The 25,518-nt window shown below is 42.2% G+C and overlaps 1 protein-coding gene across 5 annotated transcripts in view; it reads right to left on the reverse strand.

Annotated features, from left to right (window-relative positions):
* Positions 1 to 16,575, reverse strand: part of slc12a7b (solute carrier family 12 member 7b) — a 70,869-nt gene extending 54,294 nt beyond the window's left edge. For 2 of the 5 annotated variants that reach the window (XM_014181115.2, XM_014181114.2), the window contains exon 1: positions 16,300 to 16,575. In XM_014181115.2, the coding sequence (XP_014036590.2) occupies positions 16,300 to 16,438 (139 nt within the window). In that variant the 5' untranslated portion in view covers positions 16,439 to 16,575. Of the gene's footprint in view, positions 1 to 2,881; positions 3,369 to 16,299 lie in introns of those variants that run through there. The other 3 variants (XM_014181120.2, XM_014181119.2, XM_014181116.2) reach the window with 2 other exon arrangements.
* Between the last annotated feature and the right edge of the window lie 8,943 nt (positions 16,576 to 25,518).

The raw sequence follows: 25,518 nt of genomic DNA on the forward strand, positions 1-25,518 counted from the left end.
AAGTGGTTTGAAGTAATGTTATCATATTACATAAACAGCAAAATTATCGCGGAAATCAGCTTTGTTTAACATAGTGGGGATGAAAAGAACGTCATTTGGGCTGTAATGATCATCCACATTTCGACGCATTAGGTCATCACACCGTTGATATAGCAACGGACATTATAGGATACAAACTATATTGAAGGCAGGTGCTTTGACACAGAGGTATGGTTCCTGAGTTAATTAATCAATTAACATCCCATTATGCTTACGGTCATGTATAAAATACCGGGCAGGCCATTATTTTGGCTACCGTGGCTATGCCCCCATAGGATGACAATGCCCCTATTTCAAAGGGCACGAGTGGTCACCGAATGGTTTGATGAGCATGAAAACGATGTAAACCATATACCATGGCCGTCTCAGTCACCAGATCTCAACCCAGTTGAACACTTATTGGAGATTCTGGAGCGGCGACCGAAACAGCGTTTTCCACCATCAACAAAACACCAAATAGTAGAATTTCTCGTGGAAGAATGGTGCCGCAGTCCTCCAATAGAGTTCCAGACACTTGTACAATCTATGTCAAGGTGCAATGAAACTGTTCTGGCTCGTGGTGGCCCAACTCCCTATTAAGACACTGTATGTTGGTGTTTCCTATATTTTGGCAGTTACCTGTACATATGATAACTACTGTATGATTTTCAGGGTGAAAATACACATCGGGGATACTGTACTACACAGGACTTTAGACAGACAGTGTGACTCTGGCTGCATGCTTATCAATCGGTAACGGTTACTGCACAACTACATAGCATGAGTACTGCTAGAGTTAACAACACCACCTCTGCAACAGACAGTCTGGCGAGGTAGCCTGGATTTAAACTATACCAGACCTGTGAAAAAAAAAACAGGAAGCACATGCCTGCAGAGATACACAGCAGATTGAACACTGTGCCAACTGTTTTTGCATTACAGAATGTTTCACCTGCTCTGTACAGTGACTGTGTCCATACTGGTAGGTTATAGCCAATCCATGTCAAGGAAGGCCATACACAAGCATGGTAAATCAGCTAGCTGCAACCTAATGTTACAATCATCCAACTGCATTGTTTTTCACGTCCACTGAGCAAACATGCCATCAGCACGGATTATTTTGGTCAATGTAAATTCTAAATTGGACAAACATGAAAAGGCACTGCTTCTCATTTGGGGAGAACTAAATTTAGCTCAGCTCAAAATTCTGTTTTAACCAAACCACAAAAGATGCCTGTATATAGAAAGGACTGTCTTTTCCAAGCCAAGGCCAATGGAACTAGCCCAGCTGTTTAGTTTGGCTGGCTAGTGCAATATGCTAAAAGCACGATGGCTTTAGCTTCGTAAACCTTTGAATGCAATGCATAAGTGCATGCTACATCTGAAATGGTTTACTTGTACCCTGTTATTCAATGGTTTTTTCTCCTTGAGCTCAGGAATAATTTGACACAGATGTCAGCTTTGTGTTCAGTTCCAGTTTAAATACTCCTAAAGAATGAGGGAGAGGCGGAAAGAGACAGACAGGCAGACAGAGGTGTTGCTTGCCTTCCCGAAATATCTGCTCGGGATGTGAGCACAAAATATTGGGGAAAGACAATAGACACACAAACACCTGAAGAAGAGGTCATGATTGTCTCAAATTTCCCCATGTTTTTCATCTTGATCTAACCAACGTCTAGTATTGTTATTAAGGGGAGTGAGTGTTATATGCACTACAAAGCAGAAACCAGACCCATTAGCCAACAACTAGACCAATCAATAACACTGGCTGCTATCTGACTCTCGCTTTCTCGCAGTCTGAGAGTCAACATCAATGCATGGGTTTCAAACCCGTTCCCAAACCCCTTCCCAACAGACAGACGGCTTAAATAACCCACCATAAATGGACACTACTTCTTCCCAGTCTGTAGAATCTCACACAGTGGGCGGCCGTAATTGTGCGTCGCGATGGAAATTAGGAGGAGGACCCTGATTGGCCTTCGCCTTGTGAAACAGTAGGAAAAGTAAAACAGTAACAACTGTTTGGCACAACAATGGGGGCTCTGTGCAGTTCGTTAGCACAGACTTGTGGGAAGTTAAACTTAATGACCTTCCCTTGTTAAGGCTTGTAATTAAGAGTTGGTTCTGGTGTTGAACACGGGAAAGATGATGCAGTGGAACAGCATAATAATAAAGTCATTTAGCAGATGCTTTTATCCAAAGCGACTGAGTCACGCATGCATACATTTTACATGCTCTACCAACTGAGCTACAGAAGACCAAGTGGCATCCCTGTGGTAAGCTGTATAGTAGCAACACATAGTAGTTTCTAGCAGTATGCTAATAGAACAAAAAGACACTTGCGTCTTATTATGCCTCTGGATGCTACGGCTAATTATTTCTGCCAAACGTGACTGTGGAGAGACTGAGGGAAGGGAACAATGAGACGAAGAAGTGTGGTAGCGTAGCACTGTAAAAGTGGATCCGAGAGAGAAAGACAACGAGAACGAGAGAGAGAGAGAGGATAAGTGGGAGTCGTGACACCTAACAAAAACCCAGCTCAGCCCAAATGTATAGCCATTCTATCCCTAAAATGACCTGGCCACTTCTTTATTAGGGTCAAGAAAGTGATGCGCTTCAACCTTTCCCTTATCAACCATCACTTTCCAATATACGTGATCCGATACCTGTATCTGATAACACTACCATGTTCATCCAATATACTGTATACACCTGATACGACAAAACACAACTACAGAGTCATGCTCAGCCGCAACTTAGCAACAGATACTCTAGCCCATTGAAGTAAATGTGCTCATCTCCCTTGCAGGGTGGAGGGGGTGAGTTGTGTTGAGAGCAAAAGCCCCCAAAATCCTTCTCTCACCTGGGAAGGGGGCATCCTCGTCTTCCTCTCTGAAAACATTGTTGTCGTCCTCATCATCGTCCTCACGGGACTTCCTGCCATCCTTCACAGGAACCACTGTGAAGTTTGTAGGCATTTTCACACCATGTGCCTCTCAGCGTTTTGCCTGTCCTTCTCTTATCTCTCTCTCCTTGTTGGTTCTGCTTCTCGCCTTCTCTGTTCAGTTGTTTGCTTTGTTTTTATTCTAGGTATCTCCCTCCCTCTCTGTCCCTCTGGGCTCGTGCTCTGCCGTTGGTTGGAAGTTCTCCGTTTTTTGCCCCTATCGCTTCGATACCGGGTGCCCAATGTGACCAGCCCTCCCTCTCCAAATACGGAAACGCCTGTAGAGGAAGGCTCGGCTCGACAAACAGCGTAACGTCTCAATCTCCCTGGGGTCAGCTGTATTTCACTCACTCCACAACACAGTACTGTCTGTGTGAGAGCACAGAAAAGGGAAGCAGACAGCATTGATAATGGAGTTACACTGACGGGGGTGGGGTGACATTACTTCCTCTCCTTGGTCATCTAAACCACACACCCTCACAGAGAGAGCTGGGCTGTGTCACGGACACACAAAGAGGAGGAGGGGGGTTTGGAATAAGAGCCTATGTGGGGTTATCAGCCCCAGTGAGAGGGGTAGCCGCTGGTGAAACTGTGATCGTCCTGCTTATCTCTCCAGTGTGATTAAGAAGGGTTAGCGATGCCTCCCAGACAGCCCCTTCAGGCAGCGATGGAGGGACACACTCTTCCCCCATGGCGCCTGGCTTGGAGAGGTTTAGATAGTGTGACCATGTGACTCCACTGTCTACAGCATTCCTGTGTGTAAAGCCATGGGAACTCTCACTTCACATAAATTACCACAGAAAAGTATTGCATTACTGTTAAATCATTCTAGTATTTTAACAGCCCTTCCCTCGGCAGGTAAAATAACAGCCCTAGGCCAGTTTCAGTCCCAAAGGAGGCTGATAGAGAGTTCTGGCAACAAGGACACATCTGGTCTGTTCTCTCACAGCAGAGTCAAAACACAACTGGAATCCTTCCTCAGAATATCACCAATGTTCAGGAGGATCAAACTGGCTCTGAATCCTGGAAGTCAGAGAGGGGTGCCTCCTCTGGAAGTCCAGAGAATAGATGTTACGAGAGCAGCACTCTCACTTGCATATGAAGCAGCAGCCCATGTCCGTTTCAGAAAACAAAGGCTACTGTAGTTACGTACACATTGACTGCTCGGGGTCAGTGTGTTTCTTCAGTTCAAGTGGTGCTCTGTTGCATTTGACTAGCCAACAGTGGCAAGAAAGTGAATCTGTCCATGGTTCTACTTCCAATTGCTTGTTATAAAACTGAGTATGTGCAGGTAATGCCGTTTTTCTGTCTTTAGTCCCAGCATGTAGAATACCCTGAAAATGTCCTGTCGACTGAACATTGATCTGTTCAGCTTATGTACTCTTCACACTTGCGAGTTGACGTGCACAAACAGTTGCACTTGTCTGTCGTGTCCGATACATGTTCTGGGAATCAGTGACTGCAAATTGCATTAAGCAGGCAGTGAGGCAGGCGCCGACAGGGGTGGCCAGGACAGGATAATATTCCTCCTCTTCCGGGAAGATTCTTCAGTCACTCACGCAGTAAAAGAGAATAGGCCTCAGCAGTGCTTTAGATCGCCTAGAGGATGGAGACGTGCAGAAGCTAACCAACGCTTTGCTCGGTTTCTTTTGTCCACATCTCACAAGTGTTTTACACCAGTACAGAAAGGTCACATGCATAGACATGTTCATCCATATCAGTTGGTCTGATAATGCTGAGAAAGCAAATCCTATTTTCAAGGAATCCCGTGCTATTGAGGACTCGAGAATTGACTGTAGCATGCAGACTACCGAAGGCTGCCTTAATGTAAAACGCTCCAGAGATCCAGAGTTGCACACTCTGCCAGTGTGCCACAGCCTGAGGGGCAGAGAGGGAGATCATAGATGATCCATCTTAGAGAGAGACTAGAGGAATGTCTAATCATGAAGGATTTGACTTGTGTACGGAGAGAATCCCTCTTCGCATTCTGAAGTCATTCCAGTGTGGTTGGAGGGTAAGGATAGGCAATCGGGGGGATATTGGAAAATACCTGGGAAACAGACAAATCTATGGTAACTATAGATGTGGCGGATGTACCCAGAGTAACTTCACGAACGAATGTAATGTTCAATCACCCTATTACGGGCAAGGCCATGAAGATTAAGGGCATCATTACGTGAACCACAAAATGTGATATACCTGATCAAGTGTATTTGTGGTCTATGCTATGTAGGAAAAACAAAAATTGCTCTGAAAACAAGGATAGCAGAACACAGGAGTAATATCAGGACCCTTGACCAGAGAAACCCTGTGGCTGCGCATTTCATGGAGGCTCGTCACAACATTAGCTGTTTGAGATTCATTGGCATGGAACATGTTAAGACTCCTAGGAGAGGTGGAGATATTGATAATCTATTATTGAGAAGATAATAGTATTGGATTCACATGTATCCTACAGGTCTGAACCAAGAGTTTGATATCAGACCATTTCTAACCTGAATGTTAATTTACTTTGATTTGTCTTGACTTCCAGGTTACCCACTTGGTCATTTTGTAAATATATCTTATTTTCTGGAACCATCACATCCACCCATCTCATTGTTATATCAAGGCACAAGGCGAGACCCAAATGCAGACACAGGAGGCAGATGGTTGGAGTCTTACAATGTTTATTAATCCAAAGGGGTAGGCAAGAGAATGGTCGTGGACAGGCAAAAAGGTCAAAACCAGGTCAGAGTCCAGGAGGTACAGAGTGGCAGACAGGCTCGTTGTCAAGGCAGGCAGAATGGTCAGGCAGGCGGGTACAAAGTCCAGAAACAGGCAAGGGTCAAAACCAGGAAGACTTGAAAAAGGAGAATGCAAAAAGCAGGAGAACGGGAAAAATGCTGGTTGACTTAGAAACATACAAGACAAACTGGCACAGAGAGACAGGAAACACAGGGATAAATACACTGGGGAAAATAAGCAACACCTGGAGGGGGTGGAGACAATCACAAGGACAGGTGAAACAGATCAGGGCGTGACAGTTATTTAATTATTAGAGGTATACAAATGTTTTTTTGCACCCACCATGCATCATGTCCACAATGGTCATGTGAGGTGAAATGCATATATTTTGGGATGTGAACACTCAGTGCCTTTGACCTGACGAAGATCCGTTTCGAATCGAAACGTTGTAAATAAAGCGGTGAATTGGGAGCTTTAACAGTGTGCGGGCCTTCTCGTTCTAAACAAACAATCTACGACATTGTTGGAAACAACCGAACAGGGCTATGTGGCCAACGGGGTCAAAGGTCACCAAAGGGTTAAACAGTGTCACAGATTAATGTGTTGAGGTCACAGCATACCGTCCAATGTAGGTCAACAAGTAACTCCAAGGTCTGTTCCTTAAGGTATTGTTATTCCTTGTGTATTACCAATAACCTATACAGCACCTGTGTCTCCTTTAAATAGGCAGGGCAGCATGAGAAGCTATTACTCTGACATGTATTTGAGTTGAACTATGAATTTCTCCTGCGCTCTGGTAACATTTCCATAGATTCTATTGATGTCAAATTCCCAGGAGGCTGCTGAGGGGAGAATGGCTGGAAGGGAGCGAATGGAATGTCACCAAACACCTGGAAACCATGTGTTTGATATATTTAACACCATTCCACCAATTCCGCTCCAGCCATTACCATGAGCCCGCTCTCCCCAATTAAGGTGTCACCAACCTCCTGTGGTCAAAGTGATGATTAAGTAGGTGGTATATAGGCTATATAAACAGCATACCAAATATAAATTGAAGCTGGAAGGCAATGCATTGAATGGAGGGGAAGGATGTAGGGGATGGGACTTCAAGAGAAGGTTACTACCTTTCAGAGTAAGATCTAAAAATACTATCTATCGCCCATTCCTAGCAGAGCAGATTGCATCATATTGCTTGCCCTGGCCGGAATATGGAATATCGAGCGATGGGGAAACATCAGAAATACAGAGAGATAGGGTTTCTAATGGTTTCTAATGGTTCCACGTCAAAGTACAGCCCAAGGACAGTGGGCCATGTCTACAGACTCCGTTTTCTCAATGTTTATTTACACTTCCTTCCTGCCCATTGAGACGATTACAGGCCAAGTCAGTTACCCTTTTGATATTGGGGAAGAGGTCCCTGCGCTGAGATCTGAAACCCAAACAGACAGTACAAGGGAGTTGTTGTGACAGCAAATAAGCCCTCGGCTGTAATCTGCTACAGTGCGCCTGACAGCAGCTCCATAAGAACATAACATAACAAAGCTGACTCATATTGTACAGACAGAGGTGGTTCTCCATTTCAAAACAAATCTTCCATGTAACGTTGTGCTGGAGGTTTTAGCCACCCCCTTTCCTCAAGAGTAAACAGGACCAGAGCAGGATTTGAGATGAATGGTGGCACACTGCTGCCCCTCTCTGGCCACGAGAAGAATCCCACCACCAGTGTATGGCACTGGAGGCCAAGGTACTGTACCTTCCTTCACAAGCTAGCCAATAGGAATGCTTTTATATGTATATCTGCTCCATTCACATCGTGGTGGAAAATGAGGAAAGCTAATAAATGAAATGGAACCCTGCAATAATTCAATGGAAACAAACTATTGCTATGGTGTATATTACGCAGCTATAAAACTCAATACAATTCCCCGGAAAAAATGACAGAAGAAAAACGGCAGTAGGCATAACTGCCAGGCGGACCAGCCATAATTCAGAAGCATTCATATTTCATTTGAAAAACAAATCTATGCTGGCATATGAGTTTTATCCCAAGTCAAATTTTCCACAGGTTTAATGGATAAATAAAAAAGCTCTTTGGTTCTGTTTGTTGGCAACATTTGCATGACATTTTTACATGTTGAGAACAAGACTCATAAAATCAGGCCAAAGCTGAAAAGGGCTCTAGTCCAGACAATTAAATTGACACGAAATGAGACACCAGACCAATCAACCCAGTAAATGTTAGTTAGGCTTCCTCTATTACAGTCTACATATTACTGGAAGGTCTGTGTCACCTAGAAATGTCCCAAATCTGACGTTGCCCCATTGAAGTTGACATTAAAAACCGTTAAGACTTAGGTAAGAGTTATGGTTAAGGTTAGGGGTTAAGGTTTAGGGAAGAGTCATCCCAAGGATTCCAAATAGCAATAACCAAACAATCAGCTGACAGAGATGTGTGGCCTCACATTGATTTCCCCTTGCGAAGATTACAGATTGCAGGCTGTGGAAAAACAGGTTTATTCCATTTCAAAACACTCAAGACCGGTCTCTCTCTCCATGGACAGGGCCAACTGTATGTATAGGCTAAATTACAGGAGGCTCTGTGAAACAAGTGACTCAACACAGTATGTGTCTAATGACAGTGACTGTGTTGAGCCATCAGTAAGAGCTGAGCACTCCATCCAGACGACGGTGTCCTCAGCAATCCCTTTGTAATCTCTGGTGTCCCTGACATCTGGAGGATGTACCCTATTTATAGTCTCTCCCAATCCCAAATGTGCAGTGTTCAATGGGAGAGCAGCATGGTTGAGATTAATGGTTAATTCCATTTAAAATCCATCTATTGCAGATATTAATTGAAATCCTTATTAAAGAAGCTCTATGAATGAAGTCTATGGATAACTGCTAGAAATCTGCCATAACTGCTGGTCAAAGCACATTTAACACCACATTAGATAGGGCTCAAGAGAGATGTTAAAACATTATCTTTGACATTTTGTAGTCACCTATTATCTTTGACATTTAGTAGTCACCTAGTTTCTCTATTTCCAAACTCCAATGTCTAAGGACTAAGAAACAGCCCTGGAAAGTTTTTTTTAAGTATGGTGGCAGCGTTTCTTGAGTGCTCAGGAAAAAAAGCTGAAAAAGTACTGGGCAATTGCACAGTAACACCGAGACCTTTTCACTTTAAAATGCATGCCAGGCAAAAAACATTGATTGCAAAGTTGAACAAACCATACAGCTACAGTGGGGGAAAAATAGTATTTGATCCCCTGCTTTGCCCAATGACAAAGAAATGATCAGTCTATAATTTTAGTGGTAGGTTTATATGAACAGTGAGAGACAGAATAACAACAAAAAATCCAGAAAAACACATGTCAAAAATGTTATAAATTGATTTGCATTTTAATGAGGGAAATAAGTATTTGACCCCTCTGCAAAACATGACTTAGTACTTGGTGGCAAAACCCTTGTTGGCAATCACAGAGGTCAGACGTTTCTTGTAGTTGGCCACCAAGTTTGCACACATCTCAGGAGGGATTTTGTCCCACTCCTCTTTGCAGATCTTCTCCAAGTCATTAAGGTTTCGAGGCTGACGTTTGGCAACTCGAACATTCAGCTCCCTCCACAGATTTTCTATGGGATTAAGGTCTGGAGACTGGCTAGGCCACTCCAGGACCTTAATGTGCTTCTTCTTGAGCCACTCCTTTGTTGCCTTGGCCGTGTGTTTTGGGTCATTGTCATGGTGGAATACCCATCCACGACCCATTTTCAATACCCTGGCTGAGGGAAGGAGGTTCTCACCCAAGATTTGACAGTACATGGCCCCGTCAAATGATGCGGTGAAGTTGTCCTGTCCCCTTAGCAGAAAAACACCCCCAAAGCATAATGTTTCCACCTCCATGTTTGGTGGAGATGGTGTTCTTGGGGTCATAGGCAGCATTCCTCCTCCTCCAAACATGGCGAGTTGAGTTGATGCCAAAGAGCTCCATTTTGGTCTCATCTGACCACAACACTTTCACCCAGTTGTCCTCTGAATCATTCAGATGTTCATTGGCAAACCTTATACGGGCATGAATATGTATTATTGAGCAGGGGAACCTTGCGGGCGCTGCAGGATTTCAGTCCTTCACGGCATAGTGTGTTACCAATTGTTTTCTTGGTGACTATGGTCCCAGCTGCCTTGAGATCATTGACAAGATCCTCCCGTGTAGTTCTGGGCTGATTCCTCACCGTTCTCATGCTCATTGCAACTCCACGAGGTGAGATCTTGCATGGAGCCCCAGGCCGAGGGAGATTGACAGTTCTTTTGTGTTTCTTCCATTTGCGAATAATCACACCAAATGTTGTCACCTTCTCACCAAGCTGCTTGGCGATGGTGTTGTAGCCCATTCCAGCCTTGTGTAGGTCTACAATCTTGTCCCTGACATCCTTGGAGAGCTCTTTGGTCTTGGCCATGGTGGAGAGTTTGGAATCTGATTGATTGATTGCTTCTGTGGACAGGTGTCTTTTATACAGGTAACAAGCTGCGGTTAGGAGCACTCCGTTTAAGAGTGTGCTCCTAATCTCAGCTCGTTACCTGTATAAAAGACACCTGGGAGCCAGAAATCTTTCTGATTGAGAAGGGGGTCAAATACTTATTTCCCCTCATTAAAATGCAAATCAATTTATAACATTTTGACATGCGTTTTTCTGGATTCTTTTGTTGTTATTCTGTCTCTCACTGTTCAAATAAACCTACCATTAAAATTATAGACTGATAATTTCTTTGTCAGTGGGCAAACGTACAAAATCAGCAGGGGATCAAATACTTTTTTCCCCCCACTGTATATGCATTAGTCTACTTTTAACAATTGCCACTGAAAATGTTACTCAAACATATTTACTTCAGGAACAGTGCAGATACAACGTTTGGTACCAGAATGACAGTAAAATCTCCCTCAGTCTTTTATGTGACACCTTGAGTTTGAAATAATCTATTTCGGTTATTGAACTACGGAATAACAGTAACAGAATGACATGAGTCATTGATCTGTACTAAACATTAATGCATAATTATGAACATACTGTATATCTTTGTGGTGATATATCCTGAATAGATACACAAAGGTAGAAAAATGAAATATTCTCCTATTATTCTACACACTGGCTATTATTCTAATGAGCTCGTCTCCCAAACTACCTCGGAGGGTTTAGAGCTTGGGGTAGTCAACTCATACAAGTACTTGGGAGTATGGCTAGATGGTACACACACCGTCCTTCTCTAAGCACATATCAAAGCTTTAGGCAAAAGTTAAATCTAGACTTGGTTTCCTCTTTTGACACAGCTGCCAAACTAACCCTGATTCAGATGACCATCCTACCCATGCTAGATTATGGAGACATAATTTATAGAGCGGCAGGTCAGGGTGCTCTCTAGCGGCTTGATGTTCTTTACCAATCGGCCATCAGATTTGCCACCAATGCTCCTTATAGGACACATCACTGCACTCTATACTCCTCTGTAAACTGGTCATCTCTGTATACCCGGCGCAAGACCCACTGGTTGATGCTTATTTACAAAAACCTCTCAGGCCTCACGCCCCCCTATCTGAGATACCTACTGCAGCCCTCATCCTCCACATACAACACCCGTTCTGCCAGTCACATTATGTTATGTCCCCAAAGCGCACACATCCCTGGGTCGCTCCTCTTTTCAGTTCGCTGCAGCTAGCGACTGGAACGAGCTGCAAAAAACACCCAAACTGGACAGTTTTATCTCCATCTCTTCCTTAAAAGACTTAATCATGGACACTCTTACTGACCAGGGATGCAAACTGGCGAGGGCCCAAAAAGGTGCTAGGGGGAAATGCATGTTTTAACTAATTAAACAACAAAGAATATGATCTACATGATCAGTCTCTGTGTGTAAAATAAAAAGTGGTTAATGTGAACCTAACTCACAGCTAAAAAAATGTAAGGAAAGCAATCCAATGTTATTTGTTGCCTAGACTTTACTGAAAATGACACTCAAGTCTTGAGAAAAAAACAATACACTAATATTGCAGTTAGCCATGACAGCCTTTATAATAGAACGCTTGTGACCACACAAACACATCTTCATACTGCACTTGGGGAAAAAAAACAACATCTTATTAATGTAGAGATAGAATGAAACAAACAGGTATTCTATTTGTGTTCTAATATAGTGGCCATTATAGTAGACATCAATCAAGGCTCCATTTGCGCAAAAATAATGTTCACTGAGTAAAAAAATGTAATAAACTTTGTGTCAGTGAGGGGGGATTAACTGTCAAGTTCAACACAACAAAAGCAATATCTTTGGGCTACACTGCACGTTATTACATTGCACACTTTCTGCCTGTGGACATCTGTTCTACATTGTGCCAGCAGAGCATGATACCCTTTGTTGGCATAATTGATCTCTTTCAGGCAGAGTACACCTGGCATACCCCTTTTTACCCACTGTATTGAAAGCGAGAAATTGTGTGGCGTTTCTTTCAACTCTATAGTGGCATCCAGTTTAAGCCAGGCCCAGCTCCAGCTACACTTTATCCCTGAATCCATTTGTTTAATAAATCCTGTTAAGGTATAGGGGGCAGTATTTTCACGGCCGGATGAAAAACGTACCTAAATTAAACTGCCTACTACTCGGAATATGCATATTATTGGTAGATTTGGATAGAAAACACTCTGAAGTTTCTAAAACTGTTTGAATGATGTCTGTGAGTATAACAGAACTCATATGGCAGGCAGAAACCTGAGAAAAATCCAACCAGGAAGTGGGAAATCTGAGAATTGTAGTTCTTCTTTTGAATCCCTATCAAAACTACAGTGTCTGTGGGGTCACGTTGCACTTCCTAAGGCTTCCATTGGCTGTCAACAGCCTTTAGAAAGTTTTTTCATCCTTCTCCTGTTACTGGGCAGAGAATAGTAGCTCAGTCAATGATTGGACTGCCTTTGGACAAAGGGCTTGGTTATGCGTGAGCGCGCCGTTCCTTCTTTTTCTCCTGGAATGAATACGCTATTGTCCGGTTGGAATATTATCGCATTTGTATGTTAAAAATACCCTAATGATTGAATCTAAACAACGTTTGACATGTTTCTACGAACGGTAATGGAACATTTTGACTTTTCGTGTCTCGAATTACGCTCGCGCATTATGCCTTTGGATAGTGATCTGAAAGCACGAACAAAACGGAGGTATTTGGACATAAATATGGAGTATTTCGAACAAAAACAACATTTCTTGTGAAAGTAGGAGTCCTCGGAGTGCATTCCGCCGAAGATCAGCAAAGGTAAGGAATGATTTATAACACTAATTCAGAGTTTTGTTGATGCCAGAACTTGGCGGGTAGCTGTATAGCTTGCATTGATGGTTGAGCTATGTACTCAGAATATTGAACAATGTGCTTTCTCCGTAAAGTTATTTTGAAATCTGACACAGCGGTTGCACCAAGGAGTAGTGTATCTATAATTCTTTAAATAATTGTTATATATTTTGTCAGCGTTTATGATGAGTATTTTTGTAAATTGATGTGCTCATTCACCGGACGTTTTGGTGGGAATACATTTTCTGAACATCACGCGCCAATGTAAAATGCTGTTTTTGGATATAAATATGAACTTGATCGAACAAAACATGCATGTATTGTGTAACATGATGTCCTAGGAGTGTCATCTGATGAAGATCGTCAAAGATTAGTGCTTCATTTTAGCTGTATTTTGGGTTTCTGTGACATCTCCTTGCTTGGAAAATGGCTGTGTGGTTATTGTTTGTCTATGTACTGTCCTCAACAGCGGAACGTCTGTCCTCAACAGGTTTTAACAATGCTAACAATACTTGTTCCATCACAATTTCTCCCTCAACTCAAACTTTCCAAATGCCAGTTGTTTTTCAGTTACAGCTCATGAAGTACGCTTCATCACCTTCTCACCCCATCTCCGTGGTCAGGCTTCTCACCCATCTCTGTTATCATTCAGGGACGTGCTGCTGTAACTGGCAAACTGCCTTTGCACACTACTGCTGTCTTTCCATAGCGCGCACTGATTCTGTAACTAGCAAATTAGTTGTCTCTTCTCTCTTCAGCCACGTGCTGCATTCTGTTGTAATTTGAATGACAGGCTGAGCCTTGGAAAAAAGCCAGTGTAGCCACAAACGCGCATCACTCGTTCGCTTACAGCCAGTAGTGATCCAAATGTTTCGCGTGATGCGTTTTGGTCTCTACCATTTTGTCCTTCTTGTTGTCTGTCCCTAACAATGTTTGAGTTGCTGCCATGTTGAGTTGTCATGTGTTGATACCATGTTTTGTTGTCAAGTTGAGTTGCTGCCATGTTGTGTTGTCAGGTTGAGTTCTGTTGAGATGTTGCCATTTGTTGTTTTAGGTCTCTCTTTATGTAGTGTTGTCTCTTGTCGTGATGTTTTGTCCTACAAAATATATTTTTAATCCCAGCCCCCCGTCCCCACAGAAGGCCTTTTGCTAAGCCGTCATTGTAAATAATAATTTGTTCTTAATTGACTTGCCTGGTTAAATAAATTAAAACAAACAAGATCAAATTTGGTTGGTCAAGACCGGACCAAATCTGTACCAATCATAGACATCCATGTTTCACAAGTTTGGACATTACAGCACAGTAGAGTAGAGTACAGTACAGCACAGTAGAGTATAGTTCAGTACATTTCATAATACTGTATTCTACTCAAGTGTGCTCTACTTTACTGTATGAACTCAACTTGACTCTTTACTATACTCTGAGCTCTACTGCAACTGTGGTTTGTAACTACTATGATCGCGTCTGCCGATTTGGTAACAGAGTGATGCGTTTTAATCACTTAAAGGGATACTTCAGGACTTGGGCAATTATGCCCTTTAAGTACTTCACCAGAGTCAGATGAAATTTAGGATATCATTTTTATGTCTCTGCATCCAGGATGAAGGAAGTTAGAGGTCGTTTTGTATGCCAATGCTAACTAGCATGCTGGTAGATACCCATAAACACAATTATTATGAGTAAAAACACTAACTAATTGGTAAATGTACCTTTACTTGTTACTTCTGTGAACTTTCACAATCCTCCCTCATGGGGGAGAGAAATTAGAAAATAACTTAAAGATATGTGGGGTTTTGGTAACAGAATGACAAGACACTAGGCAATGTGTCTTACACAAGGCAAACAATTTCTGCAAAACGAAATATAAATGTTGATATTGGCAGGGGCCTTTACCTCAACATAATGTGTTGGATTTCTAATACCTTTTCTAGTAGATGTTTTTTAAGATCCCTTTTTCCATCTTTGTGACAAGAAATCAAAGCTTTGGCTTATTCCTAATTTTAGGATGGAAAATAGTTGAAAAACGTATCTATTCGTTCATTTGCGAAAAATATTGATTCTTAGCTTTCACTTGACACCAAATGTGATATGCTCCTCTAAACTTTACGTTGGAGCTAATGGCTCTTTTTACATGGAAATTACCAATGATTTATATATACACACAAATTCTATACGTTGTCTAGTGTATGTATTAAAATATCAAGTTAGTGGAAGTAAGGAGATAGAGGAAACAGATTCCAAACCCAGGAGAATTGGAGAATCTGAGCTGAGATAACTATTGTAAATAGTAAATGTGCTTCTCTCACTGAAACACATACACAAACACAATAATGCACTGCGTGCACATGCTCGCTCGTTCTCTCGCTCTCTCTCTCTGTCAAATGTACTTGTTTTGGAGCTAACTCTCTCTTGACATTGCATATCACAATTTGCATTTGCCCTTTTAATAATAACAGCTCAATAAGAATGTTTTTCATGATGCAATAAATCTATACAGTCTTGTGCGATCACAACCACACTAAGAAAAGCCAATTAAAATACAGAGCCGACTGCTTTCGATTCTATATTCAGAAATAGTGGAGAGTCTACTCAGGCCTTGCATAGCTTCCCAAAATTAAACTAGCAATGTTGTTTATTTGCTAGAACATCCTCATGAAGTATGTCATTCAGAATCTCACTGATAGCGCACCTTCCTATATTCAGGTGGACAACTATTGGTTGAAATGGGGTAAAGTTGTAAATTATCTATTCTTTAATTGGTTATCCCTGGTGATGCTTGCTTGACAATTCAGCCTAATTTTAGAGGAGTGCACTTTCACTGCAACCTGTTGCCATGCAACACCCGACTGGTGGTAGGAGGGACACAAACAGCTTTAAAAAGACAAGCTTATACATAATTGCAAAATTATTAAACATGACTATCATCATCAATTATTACAGTTGTGCAAAATAGCTGCAGAACAGAATAACGAATGTAGGAAAAACAGCTGTGAATGTAATGGAGAAGTAGGTTAATTAACGTTAGCTAGGGAATTATTTAATTACGATCACTCACAAAAGATCGCAAACATGAATATGTGTTTAAAATGTAGGCCCTATGTACGTGCATATAATACAGCTGTCGCTCATTTCAGCTCGTTCCTAATGAATGGGAAGTAACATACATAAAGTTCTATACAAACCACAGGGTTAGATAAGCATAAACAACCCGTAGTGAAATACATAGCTAATCCCGAGTGGATAATAACGGCTTGAGTAGGAGACGGGTAACATTTTACCGTATCTGTTGGGCTCCCTACTGTACTCGAGGACAGGAACAGCGTCTTGCGGTTCTATGGAGTAGCCTTCTGCGCCTTTGCTTTCAGAGCACTGCTCGTTGCCCTGACCGACAGGGACAACCACAAACCTGTCGCTCATCCCCTCCTGCGTCCTCCCTTATCACACTTCTTACGATGGAGGAAAAACCTCTGGGCTCGAAGCGACTTGTGCTGTGATTCAAACTCAGCAGTCTAATTTGCAACGGGCTAGCAGGTACACATGACAGTATGTATGGGACACGAGCGTTGACCCACTGTTTAAAACACTCAAGGCGTGTCCATCGCATAGTGTCCTTTCATTGGCTGGGGGCCTTGCGTACCGGTGTCAATCCGCCCAAATTATATTTCAGAATAGGGTTATTTATGAAATAAGTGTCCTGAATATCATAATGATACCAGCACAATCTCTTTCTAACACTAACAGACTTTTTTTGTATTTTTGTGATGGTTTTCTCAAAATATGACCTGGTATGACAGGCTACTAGAATGAGAACACAGGTGTGTTTGCAGCACGTGGGATATGCTCTGTTGTTCGCCACAATGTCATGCCTTTGTACCTTCCTCATCATTATGTGTGATTGTGCAACGTATAATCATAACATATGTGATTAAATGGAGTCCACAAAGATTCTTACTGTGTGGTAATTGATTGCATGTCAACATCACTACAGCCTGCAGTGTATTTCTTTCATTCTCACACTTTATGTTGCGTTTGTCAGTAAGCATGTAAAGAACATAGTTTGATTTAAAAAAAAAGTTTTTTAAATGTAACCTTTATTTTTTTATTTTTTTATTTCACCTTTATTTAAGCAGGTAGGCCAGTTGAGAACAAGTTCTCATTTACAACTGCGACCTCGCCAAGATAAAGCAAAGCAGTGCAACAAACACAACCACACAGAGTTACACATCAGATAAACAAACGTACAGTGTGTGCAATTGAAAATCTATACACAGTGTGTGCAAATGAAGTAAGGAGGTAAGGCAATAAATAGGCCAAAAGTGGCGAAGTAATGTCAATTTAGCAATTTACACTGGAGTGATATATGTGCAGATGAGGATGTGCAAGTAGAAATACTGGTGTGCAAAAGAGCACGAAAACAAATAATATGAGGATGAGGTAGGTAGTTGGTTGGATGGGCTATTTACAGATGGGCTGTGTACAGCTGCAGCGATCGGTTAGCTGTTCTGACAGCTGACGCTTAAAGTTAGTGAGGGAGATATAAGTCTTCAACTTCAGTGATTTTTGCAATTCGTTCCAGTCATTGGTAGCAGAGAAATGGAAGGAAAGGCGGCCAAAGGGGGTGTTGGCTTTGGGGATGACCACTGAAATATACCTGCTGGAGCACGTGCTACGGGTGGGTGTTGCTATGGTGACGAGTGAGCTGAGATAAGAAGGATCTTTACCTAGCAAAGACTTATAGATGACCTGGAGCCAGTGGGTTTGGCGACGAATATGTAGCGAGGGCCAGCCAACGAGAGCATACAGGTTGCAGGGGTGGGTGGTATATGGGGCTTTGATGACAAAACGGATCTCACTGTGATAGACTACATCAAATTTGCTGAGTAGAGTGTTGGACGCTATTTTGTAAATGACATCGCCGAAGTCAAGGATTGTTAGGATGGTCAATTTAATGAGGGTATGTTTGGCAGCATGAGTGAAGGAGGCTTTGTTGTGGAATAGGAAGCCGATTCTAGATTTAATTTTGGATTGGAGATGCTTAATGTGAGTCTGGAAGGAGAGTTTACAGTCTAGCCAGACACCTACAGTGAAGGAAAAAAGCATTTGATCCCCTGCTGATTTTGTACATTTGCCCACTGACAAAGAAATGATCAGTCTATAATTTTAATGGTAGGTTTATTGGAACAGTGAGAGACAGAATAACAACAAAAAAATCCAGAAAAACGCATGTCAAAAATGTTATAAATTGATTTGCATTTTAATGAGGGAAATAAGTATTTGACCCCCTTTCAATCCGAAATATTTCTGGCTCCCAGGTGTCTTTTATACAGGTAACGAGCTGAGATTAGGAGCACACTCATAAAGGAAGTGCTCCTAATCTCAGTTTGTTACCTGTATAAAAAACACCTGTCCACAGAAGCAATCAATCAATCAGATTCCAAACTCTCCACCATGGCCAAGACCAAAGAGCTCTCCAAGGATGTCTGGGACAAGATTGTAGACCTACACAAGGCTGGAACGGGCTACAAGACCATCGCCAAGCAGCTTGGTGAGAAGGTGACAACAGTTGGCGCGATTATTCGCAAATGGAAGAAACACAAAAGAACTGTCAATCAGCCCAGAACTACACGGGAGGAACTTGTCAATGATCTCAAGGCAGCTGGGACCATAGTCACCAAGAAAACAATTGGTAACAACACACTACGCCATGAAGGACTAAAATCCTGCAGTGCCCGCAAGGTCCCCCTGCTCAAGAAGCACATATAAATGAAGTTTGCCAATGAACATCTGAATGATTCAGAGGACAACTGGGTGAAAGTGTTGTGGTCAGATGAGATCAAAATGGAGCTCTTTGGCATCAACTCAACTCGCCGTGTTTAGAGGAGGAGGAATGCTGCCTATGACCCCAAGAACACCATCCCCATCGTCAAACATGGAGGTGGAAACATTATGCCTTGGGGGTGTTTTTCTGCTAAGGGGACAGGACAACTTCACCGCATCAAAGGGACGATGGACGGGGCCATGTACCGTCAAATCTTGGGTGAGAACCTCCTTCCCTCAGCCAGGGCATTGAAAATGGGTCGTGGATGGGTATTCCAGCATGACAATGACCCAAAAACACACGGCCAAGGCAACAAAGGAGTAGCTCAAGAAGAAGCACATTAAGGTCCTGGAGTGGCCTAGCCAGTCTCCAGACCTTAATCCCATAGAAAATCTGTGGAGGGAGCTGAATGTTCGAGTTGCCAAACGTCAGCCTCAAAAACCTTAATGACTTGGAGAAGATCTGCAAAGAGGAGTGGGACAAAATCCCTCCTGAGATGTGTGCAAACCTGGTGGCCAACTAAAGGAAACGTCTGACCTCTGTGATTGCTAACAAGGGTTTTGCCACCAAGTACTAAGTCATGTTTTGCAGAGGGGTCAAATACTTATTTCCCTCATTAAAATGCAAATCAATTTATAACATTTTTGAAATGCGTTTTTCTGGATTTTGTTGTTGTTTTTCTGTCTCTCACTGTTCAAATAAACCTACCATTAAAATTCTTGACGGATCATTTCTTTGTCAGTGGGCAAAGCAGGGGATCAAATATTTTTTTCCCTCACTGTAGGTATTTATAGTTGTCCACATATTCTAAGTCAGAACCGTCCAGAGTAGTGATGATATTCGGGTTGGCGGGTGCGGGCAGCAATCGGTTGAAGAGCATGCATTTAGTTTTACTAGCATTTAAGAGCAGTTGGAGGCCACGGAAGGAGTGTTGTATGGCATTGAAGCTTGTTTGGAGGTTTGTTAACAGTGTCCAAAGAAGGGCCAGATTTATACAGAATGGTGTCATCTGCGTAGAGGTGGATCGAAGAATCACCCGCAGCAAGAGCGACATCGTTGATATATACAGAGTAAAGAGTCGGCCTGAGAATTGAACACAGTGGCACACCCATAGAGACTGCCAGAGGTCCAGACAACAGGCCCTCCGATTTGACACACTGAACTCTATCTGAGAAGTAGTTAGTGAACCAGGCGAGGCAGTCATTAGAGAAACCAAGGCTGCTGAGTCTGCCGATAAGAATACGGTGATTGACATAGTCGAAAGCCTTGGCCAGGTCGATGAAGACGGCTGCACAGTACTGTCTTTTATTGATGGCGGTTATGATATCGTTTAGGACCTTGAGCGTGGCTGAGGTGCACCCTTGACCAGCTCTGAAACCAGATTGCATATCAGAGAAGGTACGGTGGGATTGAAATGGTCGGTGATCTGTTTGTTCACTTGGATTTCGAAGACTTAGAAAGGCAGGGCAGAATGGATATAGGTCTGTAACAGTTTGGGTCTAGAGTGTCTCCCCCTTTGAAGAGGAGGATGACCGCGGCCGCTTTCCAATCTTTAGGAATCTCAGACAATATGAAAGAGAAGTTGAACAGACTAGTAATAGGGGTTGCAACAATGGCGGTGGGTCATTTTAGGAAGAGAGGGCCCAGATTGTCTATCCCAGCTGATTTGTAGGGATCCAGATTTTGCAGCTCTTTCAGAACATCAGCTGTCTAGGCAAGTCATTTAACTAGGCAAATCAGTTAAGAACAAATTCTTATTTACAATGGCTGCCTACCCTGGCCAAACCCAGACGACGCTGGGCCAATTCAATCACATGAAGCACAAAACACTCACTGTACAGAAAATGATTAGACTATTATACATCAGTTCACATACAGCGCCTTCAGAAAGCATTCACACCCCTTGACTACATAAAGTTGGCTACCGGGTGGCGCAGCGGTCTAAGGAACTGCATCTCAGTGCAAGAGCGTCACTACAGTCCCTGGTTTGAGTCCAGGCTGTATCACATCCGGCCGTGATTGGGAGTCCCATAGGGCGGTGCACAATTGGCCCAGCGTTGTCCAGGTTTGGCCGGGGTAGGCCGTCATTGTTAATAAGAATTTGTTCTTAACTGACTTGCCTAGTTAAATAAATAAATAAAAATAATTGACTCTTTCCACATTTTGTTGTGTTATAGCCTGAATTAAAAATGAATTAAATTGAGACTTGGTGTCACTGGCCTATTAAGAATGCTCCATAATGTCAAAGTGGATGATGTTTTTAGAAATGTTGACATATCCAATAAAAATAAAATGCTGAAATGTCTTGAGTCAATAAGTATTCAGCTCCTTTGTTAATGCAAGTGTAAATAAGTTCAGGAAAAAACATTTGCTTAACAAGTTACATAGTAAGTTGCATGGACTCATTCTGTGTGCTATAATAGTGTTTAACATTATTTTTGAATGACTACCTCATCTCTGTACACCACACATACAATTATCTGTCAGGTCCTGTCACAACGTCCACAGAAGGTGGCGCCTCTCCCCGGTCGGGCAGCGCTTGGCGGTCGTCGTCGCCAGCCTACTAGCTGCCACCGATCTCTGTTTCTGTGTCATTTGGTGATGTCTGTTTAGGTTAGCACCTGTTTTGTGTTAGGGCATTAGTGGGGTATTTAGTCTGTCTGTTTTAGTTGAGGTTTGTGCGGGATTATTTTCATGTCGTCCTTTTAGTAGGTTGGGGATTTGTTTTTTGCTGTCATTTTGGGCATTAGGGTTGCTGGGCTGCGTCCCGACACTTCCTAGGATTAATTCTTCCTGTTGTTTGGAGTTTTGTTACCCTGCCTTGATTTGGCTATTGTGGACTTATTCATTAAAAGTGTGTTTTACATACCTCGGTCTCCTGCGCCTGACTTCACCCCTCCTGCTATTTAGAGTGGTTCCTGACAGGTCCCTCAGTCGAGGAGTGCATTTCTAAGACAGGTTCAACCACAAAGACCAGGGAGGTTTTTCAATGCATCGCAAACAAATACCACCTATTGGTAGATGGTTAAAAACGAGAGAAAATAACAAACATTGAATATCCCTTTGAGCATGGTGCACTAATACACCCAGTCACCACAAATATACAGGCATCCTTCCTAACTCAGTTGCCGGAGAGGAAGGAAACCACTCAGGGATTTCACCATGAGGCCAATAGTGACTTTAAAACAGTTACCAAGTTTAGTGGCTGTGATAGGAGAAAACTGAGGATGGATCAGTTTTGTGGAAGTAAGGAGATAGAGGAAACAGATTCCAAAATCCAGGGGAACTGGAGTCTGAGCTGCGATGACAAATGATTGTAAATGTGCTTCTCTCACTGAAACAACTACACAATATGTGTTTGTATACTGTACATGTTTCAGTGAGAGACAAAATCCCTCCTGAGATGTGTGCAAACCTGGTGGCCAACTACAAGAAACGTCTGACCTCTGTGATTGTCAACAAGGGTTTTGCCACCAAGTACTAAGTCATGTTTGCAGAGGGGTCAAATACGTATTTCCCTCATTAAAATGCAAATCATTTTATAACATTTTTGACATGCGTTTTTCTGTATTTTTTTATTTTTTTTTCTGTCTCTCACTGTTCAAATAAACCTACCATTAAAATTATAGACTGATAATTTCTTTGTCAGTGGGCAAACGTACAAAATCAGCAGGGGATCAAATACTTTTTTCCCCTCACTATATGTTGATGTTGTAGTGGTGCTGGAGATGATGATTATGAAGTTGAACATTTTAGAAATTTCCCTTTAAGGTTAGGGTTAGACATAAGGTTAGTTGTGTGGTTAAGGTTGGGGTTAAGGTTAGGGTTTTTCTGACAACAGCCATGTGATCAATGGTCGTGAACTTTCAACTGCAGTCAACTGGAAATGTTTGCAGTTGCTCCGGTCGTCACTAGTTAGCACAGCCACAAAGTTACAAACCCCACCTATTTCTACCTACAATTTATTTTCTTAAAGATGCAGTCTGAGGTCTTAAGCACCAAAAATGTTTAACATATTGTAAGAATTGGATTAGTAAAAAAGTATTTTTTGAAAGATGTAACATATCTTACAAAATGAATAACATAGTACACAATTGGATGACTTAGTAAACAAATAATGGGGACCTGTTTTGGCTCATGAGCACCAATTTCAAAACTACTGGCTGAAATTATACAAAAGTTCTGGGAGTATCGCATTAGCAGAAGCATAAGGTGTTCTCAGTGCAGGCCTGCCGGTTTTGACTAGCATAATTTACTTTTCGTAGTAGGTTAGGAGAAATTATGCAGCAGGTTAGTAGAAATAACGAGTTAGGTTAGGAGAATTAGGTCTGCCCTAAGAACAATACGTTTCCACTAATGCGATTCTGTAAAGTTCTGGAGTGTCACTTTAAGCAATGTCACTTTTGTTTTGAGGTGACTTCGCCATCAGCCAAAACGGGGTACCCCGGCTCACACCTGGGATGCTCACGCCAAAATGAATGCAGTGAAATCTAACTGATGATTTGTCACCCGAGATGGTTTGTTTAAATTTCTACCATTGTAATTAGATGGAGTAGGCCTACAGCTTTATCTAGTGGTCATGTCGGATACAGCAGTTGCTGACAACTGTAAAATTGTAGCTAATCCTAACCCGAATCCTTTTCCTAACCTTAACCTCATTCTCCTAATTTGCTACGTTAATTAAACTATCCCCCTGCATTAGTTCTCCTAACCTGCCACACTAATTCACCTAACCTGCCACGTTAGTTATCCTAACCTGCTACGTTAGTTATCCTAAGCTGCTATTTAAACAAACCATCTGTGGCGATAAATCATCAGTATCACCACACCGATTCACACGGGACAGGCCCGGGGCATTAATTGAATCCCCTCAATAGGTGTGTGGTGAGAAGTCAGGTTTGGCGTTTGAGTCAAATACATTTAGGCCAACATGGCTATTGCAGACCGTTTTCAAGACTAGGCCTATATTTTTGAAATATTATTTTGGATGGTTTCCAGTAGACCACTTGGAAGTAGACTGCTTGGGCTTGTAACTTAAATGTCTGAAATAGATCTTTTTAGATCTATTCAGAGGGAGTCAATCCACCAAAACCCAGACAGTTTATTTTGACGGGGTTTATTCTATGAGTTACTTCCTCAAAGATTTGCTGTAGTACTGGGTGGACCTCAGTCTCAATAAAGGCATTTTGGTAGCTTTTCGTCCACCACTCCTATGATTAAGTTTACTCAATTAGACTTAAAGTGGTAGCTGTTATCAATTACTGTAGGCTGTAAAGTGTTCCATATTTTATGTGATAGAGATGAGTAAACAGGCAACGAACAGACGTGCCAGTGGTTGCAACCGGCCACACCCTGATCTAAATGTCTCAAATCAAAGTGTGAAATGCATCTCTAAAGGTCAAATAACATTAGCTCAACACACAATTATTTAGGTAAATTATACAGTTATTAACAGCCATTCAAGTCTTTTTTTTCTTGAGGATGAGTCAGTAGGCTATAGGGCCAAACGGAAGCTGCAAGATCAGAAGCTATCTAGGATTACAAGACTGGAAAAGGTATTGATAAGAAAATCTACCCTAAGACATTATACTGTCTTCTATACACTCAGAAAAAAGGTGCTATCTAGAACCTAAAAGGGTTCCTTGACTTTCACCATAGGAGAACCCTTTGAAGAACCATTTTTGGTTGCAGGTAAAAACCCTTTTGGTTCCGCGTAAAACACTTTTGGGTTCCATATAAAAACTCTTTCCACAGAGGGCTCTACATGGAACCAGGTTTATCCTATGGGGACAGCAGAATAACCATTTTGGAACCCTTTTTCTAAGAGTGTATATTTCACTGTCACTGTTCATAACACTGAACATGCACTGCTCAGTGAGGAGTCCTACTAGCATGGTTGCTGCTGGCTGGCTCTTTTGTCTGCTTGCGCCCTCCTAATTTTCTCTTGACGCTCTAGTGCTCTCCCATGGCTGTTGTCATAGTGACTCTTCTCGTCAGAGAAGAAAATAAAACAAATTGGCCCTCCTGCCTGTAACTTAATAGGGGATTGTTAGGTGGTTGCAGGATACATTCGTCTGACGTAACCCAGCACTTTAGTTTTGCTACACTGTGAGAGCAGTGAGTGGTTATTACAATTGTTGGTGTCAAGGGTGTGTATAGAGGCGAAGTCAGGTGCAGGAGATCAGAATGTAGTAAATAGGCACACTTTAATTGCGGTCAAAAAATGACAGCACATAACAGCATAAGCGTGCCAAAACACGGAACTTAACAAAAGTATAGCGCCTGACTATACCCACATAACAAGAAACAATTACACACAAAGACATGGAGGGGAACAGAGGACTAAATACATGCATTGTGATTATGGAATGAAAACCAGGTGTGTATGGAACAAGACAAAACAAATGGACATATGAGAAATTGAGAGGCGATGGCTAGAAAGCCGGTGATGTCGATCGCCGAACGCCGCCCGAACAAGGAGAGGAGCCGACTTCGGTGGAAGTCGTGACAGTTGGAGATTTACGCCTTACCGTAAATACAATATCACTGTTGTTGTGACCAAAAGTTTAGGCTTGTCTTTATACAACTTTCACTCCCTTAAAGCATCACACTTATCTCCATTCGTTTTAGGAGGAGTCCAATCACAGCACGTATACTATATCCTTATACTCTAAAACAG

Source organism: Salmo salar, chromosome ssa29, assembly GCF_905237065.1.
Source record: "Salmo salar chromosome ssa29, Ssal_v3.1, whole genome shotgun sequence".
Lineage (NCBI taxonomy): Eukaryota > Metazoa > Chordata > Actinopteri > Salmoniformes > Salmonidae > Salmo > Salmo salar.